This window comes from Kwoniella pini, chromosome 8 (assembly GCF_000512605.2).
Source record: "Kwoniella pini CBS 10737 chromosome 8, complete sequence".
Taxonomy (NCBI): Eukaryota; Fungi; Basidiomycota; class Tremellomycetes; order Tremellales; family Cryptococcaceae; genus Kwoniella; species Kwoniella pini.
Genome location: NC_091723.1, coordinates 1,421,102 through 1,441,397, shown reverse-complemented (window position 1 = coordinate 1,441,397; position 20,296 = coordinate 1,421,102). Strand labels below are relative to the sequence as shown.

Genomic DNA, 20,296 nt, shown 5'->3' with positions numbered 1-20,296 from the left:
ATAAAGAGAATGTCGCCTGGGATTTTTCTTTTTAGCACATATCATATATCTTTTTTTGACCGGGTTTCTTAAGTAGGCACTGAATGCAGCACAATTCGGTGTCGTACTTTGCTGTACCGGTCAGACGTAATCCTGCAAAAGATAAGAACCCCCAGTTGCGTTAACCAATCAATGATCTCTCCGCCTTCATGTGATTGGAGCGTTTTAGTTCCAAAATCTCCACATCCCACCACCGAGATCCAGCTGCCCCTTGGCAGCAACGTAAACTGTATTAAAATCCGGGGAGTGGTGCATGTCGTGCTGGGCTCTTATTGCTCAGCACGGGGTATTATTAGCGCGATCACCTTATCTTTTCTTCCATGACCAAGAAGCGAGTAGTGAAAGGATGGTTTGTGTGAATGTATCTCTGACATGGAGTAGGGTTGCGCCTAAGTCCCAATTCCCATCCTGATCTACTTCAGGAACGTAGACGTCACACATGGCTGAACGACAACCAATAAGGGACGTCGTAGGAGCTGTTGTTATCGCCAAATGGAAGATAAGAGATATCAGCGTAAACTCTAACAGAATGGTCGAATGGGATTTCGCTTAAATGACTAATACTCAGAACCGAAAGAGAGAGATAAGAGAAAGAAGGCAAGGGAATAACCATTGGATTATGACTCGCAAGCCTAAATGCAGACCCGAGACCGAATTCAACCGAATTCCTCTTAATCAATCCCCTCACATATACATACGGTTTACCCGATCAGTTGCGATCGATTCCAAGAGAACCGAAAACTAAACTTAGTGTTGGAATCTAATCTCGATTCGTCATAATTATGTTATTGGCATCGAGCAGACTGTGCTCATTGTTGTCATGTACTCGCACACATGTCTGATTCCAGCAGGGCCTACATCATCGGCTGCACGCGAGAACATGTATATAAACATGATGGACGTCGGAATATGCATCGAGAGCACCTTCTCTGCATCATTGAACCGACTCTGCTAATCGCTGCTGCTCGATTTGTTCTAGTCAGCAACATCGGAACACAATGGACACTCTGAGAGAATCTGTGAGTCTGAAGGTCCAATGTCTTTTATGCCCACTGATGGTCGATTGACATGACGTTCTAGTTTGCCGGTCAAGTTATTCGTGCCTTTACTGGTAGCCGATTATTGCCTTATCCCGATGAATTACCAGACTACGTCTTGCCTAATCGATATCGATTCCACGAGAAGACCGCTCAAGATCCCCACTCTGACTCTCAACGTCCCTCGGATCATCCTTTCCATGAGCGCAACCTTGCACCTGGAGAAAACGCAGAACAACATGGAAGACTCAGTACCACATCGGAGGATTCTGATACTACTTTAGCCGTTGACGAGAGATTAGTGACAAGACAGGGCGCGCAAGGCATACCTCCTGACAAGATCAAAGAGCTTATGAGTAAGAGCGAAATCGTCACTTGGTATGGGCCTGAAGATCCTGAGAATCCACTGAATTGGTCATTGTTCAAGAAATGCTGGCTCGTCGCCATCATCATGTTGATGACTTCCTCGGTTTACATGGGAAGTAGTATATGGAGTCCAGGAGTCATGGAAGGGGCTCAATACTTCGGTGTTGGGCAAGTTACCTCAACACTGGGTTTGTCGCTCTTCGTAGTTGGATATGGAGTAGGCCCACTCTTCCTCTCACCTCTTACCGAGATACCTGCAGTTGGAAGAACCATACCATACATCATCACCTTGGCATTATATTGCATTCTGCAAGTACCAACAGCTCTAGTAACGAACTTTGCAGGTTTCGCTGTGTTGAGATTCTTAGCTGGATTCTGGGGTTCCCCACCATTGGCTACCGGAGGTGGGTACGATGTCCCTACGTCATCGTTCTATACTGACTCATGATCCAGGCGCAACGATTCAAGACGTATTTGCTGCTCATACGACGCCGTATGCGATGGGCCTTTGGGGTCTCTCTGCTGGTGCTGCACCTGCTCTTGCTCCCATCATCGCTGGATTCGCTGTTGAATACAAGGGATGGAGATGGTCCTTCTGGGAGATGTTGTGGTTGAGTGGATTTACACTAGCATTAGCGATTTTCTTCCTTCCGGAGGTAAGTTAATTCACCTTACTCATAGATTCATTCGTCTGACCCATTCATAGACTTCCGCCGGGACCATCCTCCTTCGACGAGCTAAGCGTCTCCGCAAACTCACTGGTAATGACCAGCTGAAGTCAATCTCAGAGATCTCCTCAGAACAAATGACCGGCGCTGAGGTTGTCAAGATGACACTCGTCCGTCCGTTTAGCATGACTTTCACTGAGCCCATCGTTCTTGCCATCGATCTTTATATTGGGTTAATATACGCCATCCTGTACTCTTACTTTGAGAGCTATCCAATCGTCTACATGGAGGGATATGGATGGAGTTTAGGTGTATCAAATTTACCGTTTGCGGCTTTATTGGTTGGATCTTTGATTTCATACGCTGGATACTGTATCTGGAACAAGTAGGTTTCAACTCTACTCAAGGTATTCCAGATCATGCTGCTAAATGTCGTATTCAGACTATACTTCGAAAAGGTATATGACGAAACGAATCACCAAGTTCCTCCCGAAGCTAGATTACCAATGTCAATGGCTGCTGCATTCTGCTTTCCGGTGAGTGGTTCTCTTCTCAAGGTGAATCCCTTCACAGCTCAATGCTGCTCGTACAGATATCGCTCTTTTGGTTTGCATGGTCAGCCAATCGAACTCATTGGATAGTTCCTATTATCTCGGCTGCCTTCTTCGGAATGGGTACCACCTGGATGTCAGTGCTGCAGCTACTTTGATAGTTCATCGATGTACTGACAGACTTAAAACAGGTTCATGCCATTCCTGACCTACCTTCCCCACGGTTAGTTCTCAGTCCCTCTCGATAGCAGTAATCTAGACTAATAAACATGTATATCTTTAGCTTATCCTGAATATGCGGCGTCCGTACTCGCTTCGAACGATTTTTTCAGATCGATGATGGGTGCAGGGATGCCTTTAGCCGCTCATGGATTGTTCGTAAACCTGGGTATAGATTGGGGAAACACTTTACTTGCTTTCCTGACGGTCCTTTTTATACCTATACCGTAAGTTAGTCCATGACATGGGCCTGTTTTTGTAGCTAATCCTCAAACAGTTTCATCCTGTACAAGGCTGGTCCATGGCTTAGAAAGAAGAGTCCCAGAGCTCTCCATGATGAGCCTGAAGAAAAGAAGAGTGACAACACTGAAGCATAATGTACTGGAGAAAGCAAGTATAAATACATACGCGTGACTATAATCTCAGATCCATATATTCCTATAATACAATAGTAGCCTTATCGATAGACAACATGAATACAGTGATTAACCAACTAGGAAAGCCAAAGATCTATGGAGAAATACTCATTCTTATCACCCAACGACGACAACATACATTTGCGATTTGTCCTGAAACCAACATCAGCTTCGGTGATCCGACGATGCTGAAGAAATCTGGGCTCACTTTGCGGTCTTTTACCGGGGTAAGGTGCAGCAAGCTTCTAGCATATTTCCTCCCTCCATCTGTCACTGCGTCTGCGATGTGATCAGGTGCATCTCGTCCAGAAGGACACAGCAATAATCCTCCGAACACTGAATGAGTACTTTGTTCTGCTATTATCTGTCGAACCGATTTGATAATCGAACTGGTTTCGCCTGATGATTCCCCCGTCAATAGATCCACAATACTATATGACAGTGTCAGTCGAGTATCAGAACTATTTGTCTGCTTCTAGAACAGTGACTCACTCCATGTGCACGAGTTGGGACGCCAGACGGTCTCGGTGGGTTCGTATCGGATAACCTGTGCACAATAGTGTGAACCCTGTATCTTGGGGGAGTCAAGCGAAAAAACTTACGAAGGTAAGCCAACAGTGGTGGGGTAACGTATTGTATGCGTCCGCATTTAGCGTCCTGCAGGAGTCTCAGTACGCTATGCTGTTTTACGGCTTCGTCTAGACTCACGAAGATCAAAAGCTTAGAGTGTGCAGCGGAGAAAGTAGACATTCTATCTCTGACTTTAGCAGGTATGTGATGAGTGGGGCTAGCTTCACCAGGAGAAATGGAATACCTATGATAAAGAAGCTCAGTTTCGTTCTGGAACGGATTGGGTAGCAGTCACTCACGAATCCATAGGAATGGCAGGATCCGGTCCACCCTTCTTAAGCTTGGACAGCCATGTTGACTTCTTTTCCAAACCTAATGACCCCAATTTGGGACTCATCAAACTGGGTGCAAAAGAGTTCTTTCTCTGTGATGCGACATCAGGCGCAGGGTATGAGATGGATCCGTTTCTGGCTGATGTCACCCGTTTAGGTACCGGTCGTTCGCTCAATGCTGCTAAAGTCAATGGTCGGGTTATTTCTTTTCCAGCCTATACTGAGCTGTCAGTCACCGTCCACAACCCGTAACGTGAGCTTTTGGTGCGCCTACTATTTTCAAAACCTGAGGACTAAACTTCGATGATTCACTTGAAGCTGCATCTTGCTTTCCACTTTGCACCAAATCTTGCAGGTTCTGGAAAGCTTTACCACCCGACATGGCTGAAGTCACCTGCGTGCTTTGTTAATAGATGAACACACTCAAAAGGCAGATGTGATCTCACATCTATCTGTGCACCGAGCAGATACTCCACTGCGCCGTTCGACCCTTTCAACGGTATCTGTTGTAAAAGGTCAGATCGTTCTTCTCATGAAATGGCCGGATCTCTGCATACCATGTTCAACACTGTAGTCATGACATCAGCTATGATGATGACAAGGCTTGACTCGTATCACGCACAATTCCAAAATGGTTTTCCAGTCCTTGTATAGTTCAGTAGCAAGCAACAATGCTCCTGTCCAACCTCGATGGCGGCTGTTGCGGTGAAAATGAGCGTCCATTGAAATGTATGTAACGGACAACGACTCTCACCTCGAAGTGCGTGTACTGCAGACCTGTCCGTCTCTGGTCCTTGCAAAAATCGACAATTTCGCCCAATCAGTAAATCCCGAGAATACTCTGATAACCGACAAAACCCATCCGAGATAAAAACAAGCTGCTCCTTTGTCAGCTTGAGAACGCAATGGACACAATGAGGAGCAAACTCTTACCGGCTGGTCGGGTAATCGTGGATCCGCGATACCTGAAAATGATATAGTCAGGCTTGTGATGAATAGGCCATATGACAAGGTTCTGACTCACAGAATACTTCTCCGAGATCACCTCTCCTTTTGTGGTCGGGGATGAACTGCAATCGTGCTTTTGCTTGCTCCGTCTATACGCCATGTCAGCTTGCTCAGTAGACTCTGACTTTGACGGGTTTATGCTACTGACCAATTTACCACTAATAAATCGCTTGAACTCTGCAACATACAGTCTGTCCGTCGCTTCCTCCTGCGCGGTATGAATACTAAGAGAAGCTGAGAGAATGCTAGGGTTATTGATTGACAGTAAGGTTGACGTGCTAAGAGACGCGATGAGTACCGAATAGAATCTGTAGTAGGTATCGCTACATCCACAGGAGGCAAAACTTACCTCGCTATCTGTCTGTCATTGCTTTGGTTTCCAAGATATATATGATCTATCCCAGAACCAATGGCCTATGGTGTGCTGTGAGTCAGTACTGTACACAAAGTCGACAGTCCCTTCCATCCTGCTCTCCCACCGCAGGCCACGCTTTATCGCCCTTCCTCACATCATTCAGGCAATTCATACACGAATCTACTTGTGAAATCTCAATCACAAACCATAACACGTAACATCGCCCGATCACGATGCGACCCTTTTATTGGGAATAACAACTCACTTTGACTTCCTCAAAAAGAGCATTGTAAGCTCGTATATCCTTGTAATAGCTCAGCAATTGCTTAGACCCAGGTAAACCTTCATCTTCTACCCATTCTTCGAATCGCGTTAAGCCCATCTAGCAGTGAATATGAGCAAGTACATGTTGGTGCCCCTTGCCAGGACTTACCTGCGATTTCATGAGTAGTTCAAACCGCTGTTTACTAGCCATATCTAACAAAACCTGTTCTTTCCCTTGCTGTACTCCTTTCGAGATAGGTTCTGAAATGGTACTCAGCCAAAAGGGACATGTCAACCTACAAGAAGAGCGCAGATCCGACTCACCACTGGTCCGTACTTGGTCTGATGTACCATTGCCAAGCATCGTCCCTGATAATGGCGGGAGATGGGGAACTTCGACGTTTTCCAGAACCCCACTTGATGCTATTGATATTGCGGGCGAGTAGGTAGGTTCGTAAGCTAATGCTTGTTCCAATGACGCCATCTCATCTTCATCCAATTCACTGGCCCCTGCCTTGGAATTGAAATGCTCCAATGCATCCAATAGATCCCAAACTTCATCAGGTTCCTGTTGTTCTGCTACTGTCATTCTGCAAAATGTGGTAGGTTGAGGTGACGCTTGTGACTTGTATATGAAGAGATACTGTTGTTGTTGGATTCAAACTCGACAGTGAAGAGTCTTCAGCGTTGAGCAAAGTGGACAGGTAAGGTGAAAGCCCACGGTACAGCAATGGCTCTAACAAATCGAATGGCCAGGTGAGTGAGTAACCTTCTGTTGTTTTTATTGACTCCTGATAATCCGATTTCCCTGAAAGAAGAGGAGAAACAAATAATCAATTCCCGATTATCCTCGACACGCGGTCTGTCGATCGTTGTCATCATTTAACCTTGTTCTACCTCTTCCGGTAGATGTATGGTGATCCTTTCCCTAGCTTATTTACTAATTTCAGGATATTAGGGATTTCGGCATGTTCGTATGGAGAAATCCGTTACGGACATGACGTATTTTGTCTCACCGAAATACTGCATGTTGCCGAAAGGTATGTCAGAAGGGGACAAAGGGTGGCGGGCATCGGCATGCAGTCCTGCAGGCAAGCTAAAAGCAGATGTGCATAAATCCACGATGCCAACGTTCCTGAACAACTGATGTGTCACCGATTCTTCAGCCAGCCTCGCCCTAATGCGACTGCATGTACAACGCTGCGCCGCCGACGGAAATGTCGGAGAAGCGAGACACAACTGCGTCAAAAAGAATATTCATATTTTCTCACATAATTGAGGAAGAGTGACCAAGGATTATAAAAACGTGTGTGGGGAATATTATAAGGCTAATAACCGTTTACAGATAGAAAGAATATCGCATCTATGTGATCATATATCGTGAAGGGAAGAAAGTTGAGAATCGTGAAACAGCATCTGATGACGTATATCAAGCTGCAGGACGCGCCGTTAATTGCTTAGCAATGGTGTGATGAGGTTTGACTGTATGGTGAGGTTGTAAAGGTTCCAAATCGCCTTCATGTATTTCGTGCGGCTTTAGTATATGTTCCTGGTTAACGTCCCCAATAGGTCTGGACAGCCACTACGAGGATGATGTCAGTATCACAGATATGGAGATGGCTAAATTGATCCGTAGGAGGAGCACTAACCAGATGCGTCAAAGCTTTCTTAGCACTTGGTCTTCGATTTGGAGGTTGCATAAGATGGCGAATGAAGCCTTTGGCTGTGACAATTTGTTTTGGGTCAGCGCCTACCTTTGCAGAAACAAGCACACCCCTCATAGCAGACAATCGGCAGACGATGGGCTTACCTTGCTCCGAAACACCTTCGAAAGGTTCTGGCGGGAAGTTCACATTGGCGGTAGCACTCTCTTGTACAAGAGCTAGAGTATCCGTAGATTCCCAAGGTGACCACGATGATAATCTACATTGCCAGCGACATCAGGGGCACAGTTTCAGATATGATATGGGGAACAGAACGCACAGGTTATAGCCTATTACACCAACTCCGAAAAGGTCTGAGTTTTTGCCATATCCCGTGCCGCAGAAGACCTCTGGGGCTGCATATCCTGGTGTTCCTCCAACTTCATATTGGTCCTTTGGATCCTCATCCGATTCTGTTTTGAGTACCTGGAGCGGAGCAACCGTTAGCACGAGACTTGCTTTCGACATGCACTCAAATCACACGCTCAGTCAGGGAGATTCCGAACTGACCTTTGATATACCGAAATCAATAAGAACCAGATCATCGACTTCCGAATCTGGGGTGCGATATAGGAAATTATCTGGCTTGATATCACGATGTATGATGCCATGAGAATGTATGAATGCAAGGATTTCCTGAGTAGGAGTGAAAGATCATTAGCTTATGTGCAAGGTTCGAGTGATTAAGCCGAAAACCATCTCACCAGTATCTTCTTGATCACTAACTTTGTCGCGTCTTCGGTGAATCGACCTCGGGTGTTCAGCCTTTCCAATAGCTCCCCACCAGTCAGAAGGGGAAAAGTGATGTAGAATTTGCTATTTGTCTCGAACCAGCTACGAAGAAATGACCTGTGAGAACATGTTTGAATTCGATAAATCACAAGGGATGAGACTCACTCTAGGCCGGCACCTACAGACAGTGAGTAGAAGGTTAATTAGGGTTAATTCATGTTACGTGTACCGATTGATGCACTCACATATATTCGGATGTGAATTGATACGGGGAAACCCACTATAAGAAATCGACAATTAATATGCTTTGTATGCTTTGGCCTGAATGTTTCTATCGGTAACTCACTAATCAATCAAAGTTAAATACGCTTCTCGATCCTTGACTGCTTCCTTTCGGACTACTTTCATAGCCACCACCATACCTCCACGAGCTTTCCAATGAGCTCTCAATACCTGTGAATACCCTCCTGCACCGAGGATCTTACTATCAAATGTGTATTCTTTCTTCCTCTGAGCAGAGTGTGGATCAACTTCCACAACAGCCGACTTTTTCGAGGGTGATTGCTTCGAGAGGAGATGATGGAAATCAAAACCCATCCTCATGATGAATGATTGCTTCGATCGGTACTTGCTCCACTGTACTTCGGAATGCCTGATATGTGTGCTCCGCAATTCTTTTAGAGCTTATTCAGTTTTTGCTGTATGTTACAATTGGATAGGAGTATTAAGAGTCGTAAATAATGATACAACAGTCAAATGGATATAGGTCAAGCACGTTTCGGTTGATAGAATAATGAATGTATGATATGATATGAACCTGGTGGATCTCCTCCGAAATTTGACACGAAAATAAAACTGAAAATCTTAAAAATACGACTAAAAGCGCAAAACAACGTCATAACAAAGTCCGGATATTCCCTTAACTGCTTGCTATTGCCGCATTTCAGGTTTATGTAATAAAAGGTGAGTACCGCCCATTTACCCTGCAACAGGTGAATACCTCGACTTTCGCCAAATCGCAAACTCGATGCGATCTATCGACTGCTAAAATTGACTGTCGTGCTCAACGCGAGTCGGTATGACTAATATTACAATCCATATTATGTGACATGGGATCATGGTACAAATGATGTTGCACCATCGATAATCATACAATTCCCCCCTCCTAGGTTTATCTTTCCAGCGAAGGCCGATTGATTAGATCCTGCATACCCTTTGTTTAGTGTGCGGTATTTTGGTGCAGCAGAAGTTCCTCAAACTCCCCTACACCGGGAAGATCCCATCCTTGACTTCTTTTTCGAGTCTGAGCCCAAGTGGATATCTTGTCAGCTAGATTCTGAGGACCAAATCCGAAGTGTTCAAAAAGAACGCTATAAGGAGCAGAATGACCAAATCCAGTCATGTGAGCACCTGCATGAGCATATTTCGCCCAACCGAATGAGCAGTAAGGTTCAATAGCGACGACTAAGCATTTTGTTGATGGGATAATCGATCTTCTGTATTCAGCCGGCTGTTTGTCGAATCTACCCATATGAGGCATAGATACAACTCTGACTTTATAATCTTTAAGAATCTTGGCAGTGTCGATCGCTCGAGCGACTTCGGATCCGGTAGCGATAAGGGTCAAGTCTGGAATCTCGCCGGCGTCACCATGTACAACATAAGCACCATATTGCACTTTCTTCCGATCTGTTCCTTCGAGCAGAGGTACTGGTTGCCGAGTAAGAGAGAACAGACTAGGAGAATCTTCGTCCTTCAGTGCTAGTATCCAAGCTCCCGCTACTTCTTCCGCATCGGCAGGCCGCACGTAATTGAAATTTGGCAATGCTCGAAGGAAAGTAGGGAAAGCCACGGGTTGATGAGTGGGTCCATCCTCTCCAACACCAATGGAATCGTGAGTGGCGATGGCGATGAATCGTAGCTTCATTAAAGCTGCCATACGTAGAGAGGGAGCGGCGTACAGCCAGAAGATGAAGTAACTCGACATGATCCTGCAAGGAGTGTATGTTAGTTTGCTTGGCCAAATTCGCCATAATGATCGGATTGATCCTTACGGTACGAAAGACCCCTTGTGCCATGCAGCCACACCGTTTGCGACACCGACCATCGCGTGTTCTCTTATACCATATCTGACTTGACGACCCGAATAATCGCCGTAGCCCGATTTGGGATTTTGGAATTCGACCATATTATCCCAATTGACGAAAGTAGATTCACATAAATCTGCGCTTCCAACCAAGAAGGAATTGTCCTCAGGTATGATTGATTTGAGAAACATACCGCTGGTCTGCCTTGTAGCCTTAGGATCTTTAGGTAATGATCCTTTTGCAGGTAATTTTCCTTCCCATCCTTCTATTAATTCGCCCTTCAATCGACGTTGCAATTCTGCACTCTCTTTAGGGTACGATCGTCGATAATTCTCAACAAGCTGATTCCACTGCTCTTCATACTGTTGACCTCGAATTTTAGTCTCCTTGAAGTAATCGTACACGGATTGAGGAACAAAGAACTTTTCATCTGGGTTGAAACCAAGAGCTGACTTGACGTTTCTGACGTCGTCTTCCCCTAATGCTGCTCCATGAACTTTTCCACTACCTTGATTTGCTGATCCGATACCGATGACCGTTTTGATGTTGATGAAAGTTGGTTTACCAACGGAAGATCTGGCTTGGTCAAAGACTTCTACTATAGCTGCTAAGTCATTTGATCCGTCATCCACTTCTAAAACATACCATCCCATACTTTTGAGCTTTGCCGAAGTGTCATCAGTGAAACAAATATCAATTGATCCGTCAACTGTGACCGAGTTATTATCATAAACTAATATCAAGTTGTCCAACCCCCAGTGACCAGCCATCGATATAGCTGGATTACAAGAAGTTAGCATAGCTCGAAAATGGACCGTTGGATGCTGTACGCACCTTCCTGTCCTATACCTTCTTGCAAACAACCGTCCCCAGTAAAACACCATACTTTGTTATCTACGATCGGGAAGCCGTCTTTGTTGTAAGTAGCAGCCATATTCTTATTCGCAATAGCTAAACCGACGGCGTTGGCAATACCTTGACCCAATAAGCCAGTAGTCAATTCAACACCTGGAAATTCGATTTCAGGGTGTCCAGCTGCGATACCATCCATAGTGGGTGCATGATACTTCTTAATTTGATCTAGTGTCCATGTAGAGTATCCGGAAAGATGGAGAAGGATGTACTGGAGAAGACAGGCATGACCAGCAGAAAGTACAAATCCTGCATCTTCGAATCAGCAAAAACATCAGACTCGGTATTGACTTGATAGGATTACTCACGATCTCTATTGACCCAGTCTGGGTTGGCAGGATTATACCTCATACTGTATTTCCATAAAGCAGTAGCGATTGCTGCTGCACCCATTACCGTACCAGGATGACCACCCTTGTACTATATAGACCCAGGATAAGCGATTGAGCACGACAATATAAAGATGGTTACTAAAGACTCACTTGTTGGCACAGATCCGCACCGAGGCATCTTATTGTGTTGATCACCAGCTTCTCGGTATCAGGTGAAGAGACATTAGCCAATACATGAGGATCTTTACTGAGTTCGCTGCCGTGTGAGGAGTTTATTGCTTGTGTAGCTATAGGAGACATTTTGGGAGAATTTCATTTAGCGGCATATAGTCATAGATGAAGCTGAAGGGAAGAACCCACCTTCACCTCTGCATGTCTTGGGGGATCTTTATAGCTGGTTCCCAACGGTGGCCTACGTGAATAGGCATAGAATCAACAATTCATGCTGGTAATGGATAAATGATTTGATCCAACCGGGCCAATACGTCAAATTATATTTCCGGATCTAAATTCGGCCCCTCCCCACTTCACCGGTCCCCCTCATTCCGTACGGGTGGCCTTCGAGAGGGTCACCGTGGAGAGCACGCGGTTCCGTCAGGATGTTGTACGTATCTTGCGTGATCATAATACAGTTTTATTAGATCATGTGCTAGGATAGTAAGTGTAAAAGGTGGAAAACAAGTTCTTTGGAAGGAAAGTCAGAATTATTCATCCGGTTCTCGCGGTTACCCATTTACCGTTTGACCTGAACCTATGTGACAAACAGGGGATTGCAACCAGACTGTGGTCAAACCCAAGTAAATCTATGAATACATGCAGTATACATTGTTTCCGAGGTATTATACCTATATCTGATGGCATGTGAGGTCAAGTATTCGGTACCGGGATCATCGTGGACTTCTATATCAAGCTTCTACTGCACCCCAGCCACCTCCTCCTGGAGTCTCTATCTTTACTCGATCACCGGTACCCAATTTAGCTATTCCATTACTACCAGCAACAATTTCCGAATATCCTTCCTCTTCAACACCTATACTAGAATTAAGCCTGAAAACTGTATTTTTACCCCTTGCACCATCTTGTCCGCCTTCCATCCCTCTAGGATGGAACACTCTTCGTTGTGATACAATAGAGAAGTTCAACGGCATTCTAGCTTCGAAGAGTTTTGACATTCCATCTCCACCTCGGAATTTACCTGTTCCGCCTGATCCTCTTCGAATAGCTGATTCTACCAATAACATCGGACAACGCTGTTCGAATATCTCAGTATCTGTTAATTTGGTATTTGTGCAATGCTAAATATACGGTTGAAAGTCAGAGTTATATTGCGGAATCCCTTGAATATGACTCACCACATGGACGCAATTCGATCCATTCCAAGAAGGTCCTGCTCCACTTCCACCTCCTAATGATTCTCCATATGAGAACCCTGGTGTTACTTTACCAGATGCATCTTTACCGCCGGATCCTAATTTGTTATTACAGAATATCAACTAAAAGCACAGCAAGTAGATATTAACGACAGGGGTCGGACTTACCAAATCCAGTAGAAGATGCACAACCCTGCGAACAGGCGGCTGCCTTGAAAGCTTGCAAGATGATGTCTACCAATCGTTGAGAGGCAAGGGTCGATCCCGATATAGCTACTACACCGGTAGGATTGATGTATGACCCGGCAGGAACGATATTAGTGATTGGATCCAGTACACCCTGATTGAGCGGCATCGGTATCTCCGCTGGATATAGGTGCGTAAGCGGATACCTACGAGTCTTAAAAGCGAAGAGAATGACTCACGAGATATCATGGATCTCAAGCAGTATATTATAGCGGCGTATGTCAGAGCGACCGGCATATTGCAGTTTCCCAAAACTGTAACAAGAAAACGGTAACTCAGCGATGAGTACACGGAATGAACATGACATGAAGAGCATACCTTGTGGCCCTGTGCCATTCCAATCAAATACAGCAGTTCCCTCCTCTCTGTTTATCCTGACTTCCAGTTTGATCTCTGTACCATCGTCCATCTACGTTCAATATTGTCAGGTACGTTGTCTCCGGTCAATCAATAAATCATCACTCACATAGTCACTTGCCCTTAAAGCTTGACCATCGAATTTATCGTATACATTCCTCAAGAAGTCTCGGATAGTCTCCCTTGCAACCACTTGGATTTCTTTCATGTAGAATAGTACGGTTTTAGTTCCAAACTCCTCGAATAGCTTGTGGACCAATTTGATTCCTCTAACATTTGCCGATATGGCAGCTTGTAAATCCGTGATGTTATGATCTATTCTTCTCGTTGCGCTACATCCTGGTCTTTCTGCTACCTTCTCAAATAGTTCAATTACACCTTTCTCGTTGAATTCACCTTGAGAAACCAACTTGAAAGTATCAATGATAACTCCTTCTTCCCACAATTCCTTGGCTATCGGATTCATAGAAGTCACTCCAGTTCCACCGATATCACTATGGTGACCTCTACTTGCCACATAGAATAACACTTTGGTATCGTCCCCGGGTTCAAATACTGGAGTTACAGTTGTCAAATCTGGCAGATGTGTTCCACCCCATTGAGGATGATTCGTAAGTAAAACATCCCCAGGTCGGAGTTTGCCTAACCAATGATTATGTTGAGCTTGAACTGCATATTGCATACTTCCAAGATGTACCGGTATATGAGGAGCGTTTGCCACCAAGGCACCATCTGTACCATGTATCGAACATGAAAAATCCAATCTTTCTTTGATGGATACTGAAACAGATGTTCGTTGGAGGGTGTGACCCATTTGTTCGGCGATTGACATAAACCGATTCGCAAAGACAGCCAACATGATTGGATCTGTGGACATTTCACCGTCGACTTCGTTCTGACCTGACTTCTTGTCCTCTAATCGGATGATCACATGCTCCTTCAACACGATTGCACGAGCATGGGGCTCTACAACTATGGTCTGCGTGGAATCCACTATGATTGCTGGACCATTGATCTGGCTGTTTGTAGGTACTTGATTGAGCACATAGACTGGAGTTTGAAATTCTTGTACACCAGAAGATGTGTCGAAGTGAGCAGTATTGAAGGTAGAAGGTTTCACTATCTTGGGTGAGGTTGATAATCTTTCCGCTTCCAGTAATGAAGTGGCGTAATCTATTGGCGTGACATTGAAGATCTTTCCTATACCTCGCACACGAATATTTGACATTAGGACTTTTCGGTTGGAAGAGAAAGAGGTTTCCCTAAGATGAGCTTGGATAAAATCTTCCTTTAAGGATGGTGTAAAGGGTATTTGAAGAATGGTATCAGCGCCATCGTATTGAGCAGCTATAGTAACTGTGTAATCGATTTCATTATGGTTGGCACCCTGATCTTGAAGTTGTCTAAGCACGTCCTGCTTTAGCAATTCTATTCGTTTCGAAGCTTCGACGTAGGTCTTTGAAGACTGGAAATCGTCGACTACTTCTGCGGATAATGGTATAGCCGCTTCTGCTGATAAAGAGGCGCATGCTATACCATAAGCGGAAAGGATTGATGAGAATCGAGGAACGACTACAGTCTCAATACCAAGTCCCGCTGCTATAGCACAAGCGTGTTGGCCGCCGGCACTATATGTGTTGTCAGTTTCACGCTTTCACATCTAACGAGAGAAAGAGGTACTTACCCTCCGAAACAACACAAGTCATGAGAGGACATAGCGAATCCTCGTTGTTCCGTAATTTGTCTCATAGGTCTACTCATCCCTTCATTTGCAACTTTGATGAAACCGGCAGCTACCTCCTCGACAGTATAAGGTGACTTGTCAGGTCTTGAAGCATTGATCTCTCCTGTTAGGATCTCAAATTTCGTTCGTGACGCCTGGACATCTAAGGATTCGTCTGCATTCGGACCGAAAATTCGAGGGAATTGCGAGGGGATAAGTCTTCCTAGTACTAAGTTTGCGTCCGTGATTGCTAGATCTCCACCTTTCCTATAGCATGCTGGACCGGGACTGCAATCGAACATCAGCCAGGAGCTTGTTCTACCTTTCACGTCTTAGATTAGATCACTTACTGAGCTCCCACACTCTCAGGACCGACAACAAACATCCCGTTCTTATATGTCAGCCTCGATCCTCCCCCAGCAGCGACCGTTTCTATTGATAATTGAGGACATGCAATTGGTACACCAGCGACAACACTCTCAAAGGTCAATTCGAATTCTCCAGAGAATCTAGACACATCCGTTGATGTTCCTCCCATGTCAAAACCAACTACAGGCCTAGCTCGTGTGCGACTGTATGCGGTAAGTGCTGATCCGACAAACCCTCCCGCTGGGCCAGATAAGACTGCTCGTAGACCCGAGAACCTATCTGTGTCATTAGTTGGAATGCCGTACAAGCGAGAAGTGCGCGAATTGATATTGGAATGACAATCTGACCTACTTATCGGATGAAACTAAACCACCATCAGATTTCATGAATTCACTCCATCGTCCAGCTTTCTTCCCTTCGAAATGACTGTTGAAACCATCTACATATGCTCGTAATATTGGTGACAGATATGCGTCTATGACTGCTGAGTTCCCCCTAGGTAATACTTTGATAGCCGGTGAAAGATTTGACGAGAGTGAAATCTGGGTGAATCCGATACGAGCGGCGATTTCTCCTATTTGACGCTCGTGCTGAGGGTAAGTGTAGGAGTGAAGGAGACATATGGCCAGAGCACGTAATCCACGATCATATAGCTTTTGTAAATCTTCTTCCATCCTCCCCATATCTATCAAAGAAAGTCACATCAGCTCCTACAGTTCTGAATGGGGAAAAGGACTACATACCTAGAGGTTTCAGTATCCTGACAGCCTCTCCACTGACCCCCATGACTACATCATCGTCTCCAATACTCTTAGCCCGTTCTATCAATTCCTCAGCACTTGGTGCACTTTGGTCCAAAGACCATCCTTCTAATGTCACTCGTTCGGAAGCTTGTACAATATCTTCAGGATTATAGAGCATCTTGACTTTTCCAGATATCGACAAGTCAAATAAATCAGGTCGAGTTTGATCTCCAATTTCTATCATATCTTTGAATCCTTGAGTAAGGACTAATCCAAAGGGTTCACCTTTCTTCTCCAGTAATGCATTAGTTGCAACAGTTGTACCCATACGAACGGACTCTGGAAGGACCATGATTAGCTGGTGTTGGTCAGTGAGACCGATTCTGCTAGTGGACTCACCTATCAGAGATGTATCGTAAAGTCCTTCTCGTGATACTTCTTGTTTCTTAACAATTTGCAATAACCTTCTGATTCCTTCACTGGGTGCGTCATCATAATTCGCTGGATCCACACTCAATAGCTTGAAAGTCACTTGTACACCGTTATCGCTCTCATCTCCTGGTATTATGTCAGCATTTCCAAGAAGCTCTAAGGGTATGGGTGGGTTGAACAGGTGATTTGGGATGAAAGCCCAAACATCGCAGAAGGCTATGACGAGGAGTCAGCATCAGCACCCCTTGTGAGCAATTATCGCGCCTGTGAGAACATGGTGTCAACTCACTTCCTCCTCGGTCGATAGCTACTCTGACTCCTTCTTGAACTGGTCGCTCGGCAGGTGCGATAGCCATGTCTGTTCGTCAGCCGTCAATTTGGCCGATTATCCCGTATAGAGGTGATCTGATGAGCTGACAGATTGACGTTACTAAACCGTTTCTTATTTGATGAATTTCCAGAAAAGCGTATGTACAAGTATACTACTTATCTTTCATCTATCATGACCAACCCGAAATTTGTTGATAGGTTTCTGTTTCGGGTCATGTTGCTTGTTGGTGGAGGGCATATTGATGTCTGGATATGTCGATAACGTATTATGAAGTCTCTTTCGGGAAAACACAATCACACCATCCGGGGAGCTTCGGGACAAGCTAGAAGAATTAGGAAATTGCACATATTTCGGAATGATATGTATTCAGGCACTCCGATCAAATGATTGACCCGAAAATAGAAACAATAACCAAAACCGAACTATTTCATTTTCGGGACAAAAAAACTTCTCCTTTCCTAGACGTTTTGTTATTCCAATTTTAGAAAAAGCTGACTCTTGCAAAAGCGTGTTATTCCAATTTTAGAAAAAGCTGACTCTTGCAAAAGCGTTGAAAGTTGCAGATTAGATCGAGTTATCAGTGATCGGGGTCTAGAATTCAAAATAGTTGCAAATCGATGACTTCATATCGATGGCGTTATCAACAGATATTTCACTTTTTATTGTCAAGGTAAAATCAAGGAGCCAAGTCAGATCTCACAATTCACACTCTTAAGTTCAGAAAGATACGGTGTTCCGATATAGTCTTCCATCGAGCAAGCTTGGCCACCCCTCTTTGAGAACTCATATTGTTCTTTTCACTTGAAAGATCAATATCTATATCATATACAACATTGCAAAGACGCCTGAAAATGGCGTCCAACCAGATATACGATTTGGAACCAAACAATGGCGTAGGAACATCAGAGCCAAAACGGACGGTTTGGGGCAAAATCAGACGTGTGATTTGGGATGATATACAAGATCCAGAGGAAAGAGCTTTTGTCAGGAGATTGGATATTGGTTTGATGTCAATTGCAATGTTGGGATACTTTGTCAAGTGAGCGTTCGTTCAATATGGGCAGGTGGCAATAAGGTGTAAGTTGTATCGAGCTGATACACAACAATCAACTTTAGATATTTAAGTCAAGCAAATATCGCAAATGCTTATGCCAGTGGAATGGAGGAAGATTTGAATTTCAAAGGAAACGAATACAACACTTTACTGACCATGTTTACGGTTGGATATGTTATCGGGTAAGGGAATGTCGAAATAACTTACTTGGATCTTCTCATTTCGCTGACAAAACCATCTAGTCAATTCCCAGGTACATTAGCTACAGTTCGAATTTCACCCTCGATTTGGCTACCTGCGTGTGAAGTAGTATGGACTGCCCTCGTTATGGCTTGTGCAGGAGCCAAGAATGTTCACACCCTATACGGACTTCGATTTGTTATTGGTTTGCTTGAAGCTTCGGCTTACCCTGGTATGCTATGGGTTTTAGGATCTTGGTACGGACCTGCAGAGTTAGGTAAAAGAGGTGAGCATCAGTCTTACTATATATTACAACCTTGATCTGGAATTCTTCATGCTGATGCGGAGAATTCGGCCCAGTCGTCATGTTTCAAGCTACTTCTTCAGTCGGAACTATGTTTTCAGGTTATCTACAGGCTGCTGTACATAAAGGCTTGAATGGATCACATGGCTTACAAGGATGGCAGTGGTTGATGATCATGGATGGAATCATCTGTATGCCAATCGCTATAGCCGTGAGTTTCCCTCTCTCCACTGATCTCTTGCAGACGAAGCTCTCATAAGGCTGATGCTAACATCGGGAATTTCGATAGGGTTTCTTTCTCATCCCTGACATCCCTACAAAGCCGAACCCAAGGTCTAGATTTTATCTAAGAGAGCAGGATATTGCAATGGCTATAAAAAGAATGGAAAGATACAAGAGAGCTCCTACGAAAGGCTTCACTTTGGATATCTTCAAAAAAACTATGACTTCTTGGGTACCTTGGGCATTCTTCATCCCTTACACTTGCTTCGTAGTCGGTCTTGGTTCTTACGCATACATGAACCTTTGGCTTAAAGCCACACCTCAATGGAAGAACAACGTCACTGCTATCAATGTCATTCCTACTGTAAGTTGCACACTTCCATTGTCTATGAGAAATATCTGTTTGAGGCTAATCTTCCGACGACAAAGGGCGGTTATGGTTTATCCATCGTCATGTCTTTGGTATACGCTTGGTCCAGTGATGCTATGGGCACAAGGTGGCCAATATGTTTCATCGGTGGTTTCCCTCCTCTTATTGGTAACATTATCGTGAGTGTCTCGTCCTGATCTCTTTACAATCAAGTACCAAAATCGATTGACCATTGTGAATTGCTATTAGCTATCTACTTGGCCTGCTGCAAACTCCACCAAATTCGCTGGATTTTTCCTCAATTTCACTGCTACGCCTATTGGAGCAATCATGTTAGCGTGGGTAAATGAGATCATGTCTGCTTCAGGAGAAGCCAGGGCAATCACTATCGGATTCCTCAACACCGCCGCATACACAGTCAATGCTTGGGCACCCAATCGTAAGTTACAAAATTGTCAATTAGTATACGTCCAACGCTTACCAAATTACTATGAAAGTCATTTTCCCCGCATCCCAAGCACCACATTATAAAGCTGGATACAAAGTCACTGCTGCATTCTTCGCCATTTGGATTATTTCTATTCCTATTATCTTGGTCTTACTTAGGAACCTTTCTATACCGCAATACCTACCACAAGGTGAACAAGAGGAAGAACCAGAACAAAAAGTGATTGAGGAGGATAGAAATCCCGAGCATTTACCCGATCTGGAAACTGCTCTTCAGAGAAGTCTGGTAGTTGCTGGCGTAGATGGTAAAGGTACACAACCTCAATAGAGTATATATATAGATAGTAATGCTTCACAGATGCGTGATCGTGGTTCAGTAAGGAAAAATATATATAACGGGACGTTGACCACAGATCAATAGTGCCACGTGATGGTTGTAATGTTATTGATTTGACCGCGTTCCCATCGAATTCATTATCTAGCTCATATTTCATCAAGCTGACTCTATGAGATCTTCTCATACTTTCTGCTCACACATGTATAACATTGTATCTTGA

The 20,296-nt window shown here is 44.4% G+C and overlaps 6 protein-coding genes across 6 annotated transcripts; 2 read left to right on the top strand and 4 right to left on the bottom strand.

Moving 5' to 3' along the window:
• Positions 1–1,037: 1,037 nt before the first annotated feature.
• On the top strand, positions 1,038–3,257 carry I206_106290 (uncharacterized protein; the record flags this gene model as incomplete). The annotated part of the gene is made up of 9 exons (XM_019156841.1): positions 1,038–1,058; positions 1,120–1,846; positions 1,896–2,098; positions 2,149–2,495; positions 2,553–2,646; positions 2,703–2,797; positions 2,853–2,884; positions 2,945–3,107; positions 3,158–3,257. 9 exons carry the CDS (start codon positions 1,038–1,040, stop codon positions 3,255–3,257), a joined length of 1,782 nt encoding a protein of 593 aa, XP_019010643.1.
• A 156-nt stretch (positions 3,258–3,413) lies between these two features.
• I206_106289 (uncharacterized protein) lies at positions 3,414–6,414 on the bottom strand (the record flags this gene model as incomplete). Its single annotated transcript, XM_070203287.1, has 18 exons — positions 3,414–3,449; positions 3,505–3,727; positions 3,789–3,843; positions 3,899–3,953; positions 4,005–4,110; positions 4,166–4,413; positions 4,473–4,592; positions 4,645–4,701; positions 4,756–4,766; positions 4,821–4,895; positions 4,953–5,076; positions 5,132–5,163; positions 5,223–5,295; positions 5,355–5,484; positions 5,556–5,620; positions 5,827–5,943; positions 5,995–6,086; positions 6,150–6,414. The coding sequence occupies 18 exons, from the start codon at positions 6,412–6,414 to the stop codon at positions 3,414–3,416; spliced, it is 1,884 nt and encodes a 627-aa protein (XP_070059388.1).
• Positions 6,415–7,254: 840 nt separating this feature from the next.
• Positions 7,255–8,863, bottom strand: I206_106288 (uncharacterized protein; the record flags this gene model as incomplete). The annotated part of the gene is made up of 9 exons (XM_070203286.1): positions 7,255–7,407; positions 7,475–7,548; positions 7,636–7,748; positions 7,809–7,954; positions 8,039–8,164; positions 8,233–8,344; positions 8,426–8,438; positions 8,506–8,540; positions 8,607–8,863. The coding sequence occupies 9 exons, from the start codon at positions 8,861–8,863 to the stop codon at positions 7,255–7,257; spliced, it is 1,029 nt and encodes a 342-aa protein (XP_070059387.1).
• Positions 8,864–9,479: 616 nt separating this feature from the next.
• Positions 9,480–11,891, bottom strand: I206_106287 (transketolase; the record flags this gene model as incomplete). The annotated part of the gene is made up of 5 exons (XM_019156837.1): positions 9,480–10,251; positions 10,315–11,125; positions 11,182–11,508; positions 11,568–11,679; positions 11,742–11,891. The coding sequence occupies 5 exons, from the start codon at positions 11,889–11,891 to the stop codon at positions 9,480–9,482; spliced, it is 2,172 nt and encodes a 723-aa protein (XP_019010639.1).
• A 605-nt stretch (positions 11,892–12,496) lies between these two features.
• On the bottom strand, positions 12,497–17,187 carry I206_106286 (uncharacterized protein; the record flags this gene model as incomplete). The annotated part of the gene is made up of 12 exons (XM_019156836.1): positions 12,497–12,886; positions 12,944–13,059; positions 13,130–13,327; positions 13,387–13,461; positions 13,526–13,616; positions 13,674–15,192; positions 15,249–15,575; positions 15,638–15,931; positions 16,008–16,341; positions 16,400–16,738; positions 16,799–17,047; positions 17,121–17,187. The coding sequence occupies 12 exons, from the start codon at positions 17,185–17,187 to the stop codon at positions 12,497–12,499; spliced, it is 3,999 nt and encodes a 1,332-aa protein (XP_019010638.1).
• An 826-nt stretch (positions 17,188–18,013) lies between these two features.
• On the top strand, positions 18,014–20,067 carry I206_106285 (uncharacterized protein; the record flags this gene model as incomplete). The annotated part of the gene is made up of 8 exons (XM_019156835.1): positions 18,014–18,201; positions 18,279–18,398; positions 18,459–18,682; positions 18,757–18,911; positions 18,990–19,286; positions 19,352–19,471; positions 19,542–19,731; positions 19,790–20,067. 8 exons carry the CDS (start codon positions 18,014–18,016, stop codon positions 20,065–20,067), a joined length of 1,572 nt encoding a protein of 523 aa, XP_019010637.1.
• Between the last annotated feature and the right edge of the window lie 229 nt (positions 20,068–20,296).